At 38.4% G+C, this 6604-nt stretch overlaps 1 protein-coding gene across 4 annotated transcripts in view; it reads right to left on the bottom strand.

Moving 5' to 3' along the window:
• Nucleotides 1-3936: 3936 nt before the first annotated feature.
• tatdn1 (TatD DNase domain containing 1) overlaps nt 3937-6604 on the bottom strand; it is a 57653-nt gene continuing 54985 nt past the window's right edge. For all 4 annotated transcript variants that reach the window (XM_033019655.1, XM_033019653.1, XM_033019654.1 and 1 more), the window contains one exon: nt 3937-4855. In XM_033019655.1, coding sequence (XP_032875546.1) covers nt 4753-4855 — 103 coding nt within the window. In that variant the 3' untranslated portion in view covers nt 3937-4752. The remainder of the gene's footprint in view (nt 4856-6604) is intronic.

Below are 6604 nucleotides of genomic sequence, written 5' to 3'. Positions count from 1 at the left end.
CTAGTTTGTGCAGATGTTCATGTCCCTCAAGTTGTATTCCATTCCACCTACCTATTCATGTTTCTGATATCCATGGGAACCAAAATTATTGTGCTTGGAGAACACTCAGTGGACTAAATATTGTTGGCATCTACAGTGCCCTCCATAATGTTTGGGACAAAGACCCATCATTTATTTATTTACAGCAATGTCAGGTAAATGAAAGTAGTCTTGTTTAGTATTTTGCTGCATATCCTTTGCATGCAATGACTGCTTGAACTCTGCAATTCATGGACATCACCAGTTACTGGGTGTATTCTCTGGTGTTGCTCTGCGAGGCCTGTATTACAGCCATTTTTAGCTTATGCTTGTTTTGGGGGCTAGTCCCCTTCAATTTTTTCTTTAGCATATAAAAGGCTTGCTCAGTTGGGTTCAGATCGGGTGATTAACTTGGCCACTCAAGAATCGACAATTTTTTAGCTTTGAAAAACTCCTTTGTTGCTTTAGCAGTATGTTTAGGATTATTGTCTTGCTGTAGAATGAACCGCCGGCCAATGAGTTTTGAGGCATTTGTTTGAATTTGAGCAGATAGGATGTGTTTATACACATCAGAATTCATTACGCTACTACCATCAGCAGTTGTATTAGCAATGAAGATAAGTGAGCAGGAACCTTCAGCAGCTATACATGCCCAGGCCATAACACCCCCACCACTGTGTTTCACAGATGAGGTAGTATGCTTTGGATCTTGGGCAGTTCCTTCTCTCCTCCATACTTTGCTCTTGCCATCACTCTGATATAAGTTAATCTTTGTCTCATCTGTCCACGACCTTTTTCCAGAACTGTAGTTGCTCTTTCAAGTACTTCTTGGCAAACTGTAACTTGGCCATCCTATTTTTGCAGTTAACCAGTGGTTTACATCTTGCAGTGTAGCCTCTGTATTTCTGTTCATGAAGTCTTCTGCGGACATTGGTCATTGACAAATCCTCATCTGACTCCTGAAGAGTGTTTCCGATCTGTCCGACAGGTGTTTGGGGACTTTTCTTTATTATAGAGAGAACTCTTCTGTCATCAGCAGTGGAGGTCTTCCTTGGCCTGCCAGTCCCATTGCGATTGGTAAGCTCACCAGTGCTCTCTTTCTTCTTAATGATGTTCCAAACAGTTGATTTTGGCAAGCCTAAGGTTTGGCTGATGTCTCTTAACAGTTTTATTCTTGTTTCTCGGTCTCATAATGGCTTTTGACTTTCATTGGCACAACTTTGTTCCTCATGTTGATAAACAGTATTAAAAGTTTCCAAAGGTGATGGACAAACTGAAGGAAAGACTAGATGCTGAGAGTTCTCTTATACCTGCATTAAGGAGGCAATTAAACACACCTGAGAAGGCATTTAAACACACCTGAGCAATTACAAACACTCATGAAGCCATGTGTCCCAAATGGGGGACTATGTATAAACACAGCTGTCATTTCTACATGGTGAAACCAAAATGTATAAAAATGGCCTTTAATAAAATCTGTCTGTGCACTTTAACCATATATGATGTTTTCTATTACAAATCTCAAACTGTGGAGTACAGAGGCAAAATAAATAAAGTAGGAGTCTTTGTCCCAAACATTATGGAGGGCACTGTATGTGCTTGTGATTTGCACTAGTGCAGAAAGGGTGCTGGACTGATGATGTACGTACTGTCAAACTGCAGCACTTGTGGTTTGGAAGGGTTGCTGACAATAGTGATCTAGAACTGGGAAGCAAACCTTAACTTGAGGGTTCTGCTTGCCATTAACCTGTACCATCAACAGCTACACGGGTTCACTGCTAGAGTCCAAGGAGTTCAGGTAGGTGTCTGCATTAACATTACAATTTTACATACTGCATTGTTCCAGCTCACTGTCAATGTTTACATATGCTGACGTAGTTTTTGCAATTCCCTTATTCTCATCACCGTAAAACCACATACTTTGATTCTCTTGTCCTCAAATTCACCATCTTTCCTGCAGTAACCCCATCCTTCTTTGATCTTTAAGTCATCCTTAAGTTCTAAAATGTTTATTTAGCGATTGGAAGCATTTTTTGTTTTTTGACCCACGGAACCTTGTTTTCTGCTTGCAAAATAGTTGCTACAGCTCAAATTTGGTAGTTGGGCCATATAATATCCCTAATTTAAGCTATTGCCTCAACCTGTGATGGTTCTTTTCTGAGGAAATATATTTTTATCACTTCCATCTAAGATTGATTAGAAACGGATTTGTTCTAATGACCCCTACTTTTTTTTTGCTCAAAAGTTGAAACCTTTCTTACACATGCAATATCCATCTTGTTCATTAATCTTTTATTCTCCAACAGGATCTGAGGTATTTTAAATCCCATTCATCTGCTTTACTGTGCAAATTGTTCAATCTTTCCCAATTGTTCCAATCTCTGCAGTTGCAGGTTTAACTTGCTATTTTCCAGCGATAGTAAAGGACTTTGCTGAAATTGTCCATCCAAGTTCCAGTGTGGTGAGATTGGTTTGGTTTAAATTGCTTAAAATTCCTCGACCTGGAGCTTCTAAAATGTATACTAGCAGGTATCAACCAGGTCCATGACCAATTCCATGATCTTTCCTGTGTTTCTCTTCTAACTGTGATTTAGTTCCCACTTGCTAGTTTCCTCCACATCAGAATATTGACATTTAATATTTAACATTTAAAAAAATCACTGCTGTGGAGACTGGTTAAATCACAAAAAACAAACATGTTCATCTTATCTGTAATTGGTATTTGCCGGTGATTTATTTTCCTATTATAGTTTGTTCAATTTCTAATGTTGACATGTATTGTCTTCAATCTACAAACTTCCTCAAAGCCCATTGTTCATCTACGAACTTCGCTCCAAAAGGTAGAACACCCTCTCAGGCCCCCGTGGCCCCCAGCAACACCATGATCTCAGTCACAGGCCAATGTCAGAAGATTCTTCATGAGGGTGAACCCTCGGAAAACGTCTTACCATGTTCCATCTTAAATGGCCGATAGTACTAGTCCATTCTAGCTAATTTGAAGCAGTAAAATTTTGGCCAATTATCCACTTCCCAATACTGTACACTAAAAAAGTAAATGTATCCCTTGATAGCATTCCAGCGTCAATCAGCAAACTAATCGTTGCATACGATGGTTCTTGATCCACCTAACATTGGACAAACCTGATGAATCATTACATGAGGCTGAATTTTAATATATTCCAGAAACATTTATAAAATTAAAGATGCTGTGTTGATATTTTATAGATTGCTATTGTAAATAAAAATTATAGAAACAAATGGAAGGTGAGGTGCAAAGTAGGTGCATGTTCTTAATATACCCACTCAATTTATCAAAAAAGTTTAGAGATTGTTTATTTCAGTGCAAGTTCCTAAGTATCTAAATTACAGTTAAACTTTTTTTTTCTGCCAGCTATGAAGATTAATTAAGTTCTGTGATTAAAAATTTTAAGGTGACCTCTTTTGCTATTTATTGTACCATTTTTCCTCACTTTCATTTACCTGACGCATGAAATATTGGAGACAAAAGAGATTGCACATGCTGGAATCTTGAGCAAAAAAAACAAGTGTAGATTATGCAACTGTTTTGCCGAGCATAATTATTCTGTACACCATGTCATTTGCTTCTCCCTCCATTCATTTTTCCCATACTTCCCCATCTGGTTTCACCTGCCCAAATTCCCCTTCTGGTTCCACCTATCAGCTTCTGACCACCCGCCCATGCACTGTTAATACATTGGTATTCTTTCACTTGCTTCATAGTCCTGATACTGCGTAATGACCCAAACTACAACAGTTGCCTCCATAACTGCTGCTTGACCGAGTTCTCCGTGTTCTGATTTTTGTTCTTTTTTCCAGCAGCTGTTCTCTTTTTCCGCGTCGTTGTATTTTTCATTGAACTAGTGTTATAGGCAACTTCAACATATTAACCACAAAATATTGCTTTATATTTATTTATTTTTTCAAATGAATATACTAACCAAATAATACTTTACCATTTCTTGCATTTTCATAATTTACTTTGTCACAATGTTGGTTTATTAACATTGATTGTATACAACATTGTGTTCAACTCAGTCGTTGCTATATATTTTCTGAATCAGCACCGGAACATGATTGTACATACATAGATGAACATGCTATTTTATAATAATTTACAATGGCCTGCTCCACGTAAACCACTCCATTACATCTAAGTTCATAATATGTCTATGTGGGTTAGAAATGATTAGATTAAATTTCACATTAATACTATAGTTCCTTGGTTGTTTGCTACTGTCACACTTCGTGGTCCAAAGCAGACTCGCCCATTATAACATAATTGACCATTTGATTTTTATTTACATAGGAACTGGACATTTAAACAACACTATTCCTCACACAAGAGATGTATTACAATGTTAGAAGCAATCAGGATTTGTATTTAATAATACAGTAATGTAAAATGTATTGTTTACATTTTGGGTAATATTTTTTAAAATCTCATTGAGGTATTTAACTGAATTTCTGATTATAATCTTGACTTATTCAAGTGAGTACTAAAGGGAAGCTATTTCCCTTTACAAATAGATGTTTTCCTTGGGTCAGGTAATTTCAGTGTCTAGTAATGGCAAGGGTAAAATTCACACTATGTCTATGAGTTCAACATCCATCTTGTATAACACAATAAACTAAGGAACTGCCCAAGTATCTGTCAGCTGCCAGTTAAGTTGTGTCAAATTGAGAACTAATAGATTGGAATGATATGATTGGTGATCAGCTATTAGGAAAGAAGACTTTCACGGTGTTATTATACATGGTGTTGCTCAGTTCACGCGTGTCCTCTTCTCGCACTGCAGCCATTATTTCCAATATTTGACTGTTAAGGAAACATTTCAGAAACGTTAATTTGGAAAATAATACGTTTCTAAGCATATACAGATCTTGTGTGCAGAGTTAATTTTGAGAGCAAATTAACAACATTCTATGGTAAATATTTTCCAGTTCCTGTAGCACAATGTTTCAGGAAAGCTGGCTTTGATAAGAATTATTCACTTGTTTTATGGTTTAATATTCATAAAATTCAACAGAGGACAAAGGGGTTAATAAAGACGGGGGAAAAAGAGCGTGAAAGAAAGCTTCGGGGGAATATAAAAACTGACAAAGCTTCTTCAGATATGTAAAAAGGAAAAGATTAGTGAACAAGTGTAGGTCCCTTACAATCAGACGTGGATTTATAATGGTAACAAGGAAATGGCAGAACAGTTAAACGAGTACTTTGGTTCTGTCTTCCCTAAGGAAGACACAAGCAATCTCCCAGAAATACTAGGGGACCGAGGATCTAGTGGGAGGGAGGAACTGAAGGAAATCCACACGAGTCAGGAAACGGTGGGGACTGAAGGCAGATAAATCCCCAGGCCGTATTTCCCGACAATGAAGACGCTATTTTTTTTTTACCCTAAAATAAGGCCGGAAAAATTACATGAGTCTTGGAGGCCGAAGGCTAGGCTTTTCATAGGCCTATAGCAGGTTGTCAAACTCATTTTACGTCACGGGCAAAATGCGACTTCATCGGGGAAATCATCCCACGTGCCGGATCGGATGCAGCTCGCGGTCAATGAGTTTGACACCCCTGGCCTATAGGAAGCTTTTCAGTACAAAATGGCAATCCAATCAGAAGCGACATGCATGCGCGCGGGGATTTTCGCCTGGTCTAGGTAGGAGCTGTGTAAATTTTGTTTAAGTTGTTTAAGACGACTGTCTCTTTGATGATAGTGATACTTCGAACAGCAGTAATGACCCTGATGAATTACCGGGATTATGCTTTGAAGATTAGAATGCTTTCTGTTTTTGTAATCTCTAATCTTTGTTCCGTGCACAATTAAATGTTATTTTATTCCGAACGCTATATATTTTTTATTACCACACCGGTGTATACATTATCTGTGTTTTGCACTGGAAATGGCCACCACATGGAAATGGCCGCCACAACGGCGAATGTCCGTTTTTTATTTTTCAAAATTTCGTGACTCAAAATGGGGTGCATCTTCAACGTAGGTGCGTCTTCATTGCCGGGAAATACGGTAATCTTGTGGAATTTTTTGAGGATGTAACAAGTAGAATGGATAAGGAAGAGCCAGTGGATGTGGGGTATCTGGAGTTTCAAAAAGCTTTTGACAAGGTCCCACACAAGAGATTAGTATGCAAAATTAGAGCACATGGAATTTGGGGGTAAGGTATTGACATGCATAAAGAAATGTTTGGCAGACAGGAAGCAAAGAGTAGGAATTAACAGGTCCTTTTCAGAATGGCAGGAGGTGACTAGTGGGGGTCCGGGACCCCAGTTATTTACAATATATATTAACGATTTAGACTAGGGAATTAAATATAACATCTCCAAGTTTGCGGATGACAAAGCTAGGTGGCAGTGTGACCTGCGAGGAGGATGCTTTGAAGCTGCAGTGTGACTTGGATAGGTTGGCTGAATGGGCAGATGCATGGCAGATACAATATAATGTGGATAAATGTGAGGTTATACACTTTGGTGGCAAGAACAGGAAGGCAGATTATTATCTGAATGGTGTCAGATTAGGAAAAGGGGCGGTCCAACGAGACCTGGGTGTGCTCG

This window comes from Amblyraja radiata, chromosome 4 (genome assembly GCF_010909765.2).
Source record: "Amblyraja radiata isolate CabotCenter1 chromosome 4, sAmbRad1.1.pri, whole genome shotgun sequence".
Classification (NCBI taxonomy): domain Eukaryota; kingdom Metazoa; phylum Chordata; class Chondrichthyes; order Rajiformes; family Rajidae; genus Amblyraja; species Amblyraja radiata.
The sequence above is the reverse complement of the archived record's forward strand: the minus strand, read 5'-3'. Positions and strand labels throughout refer to the sequence as shown.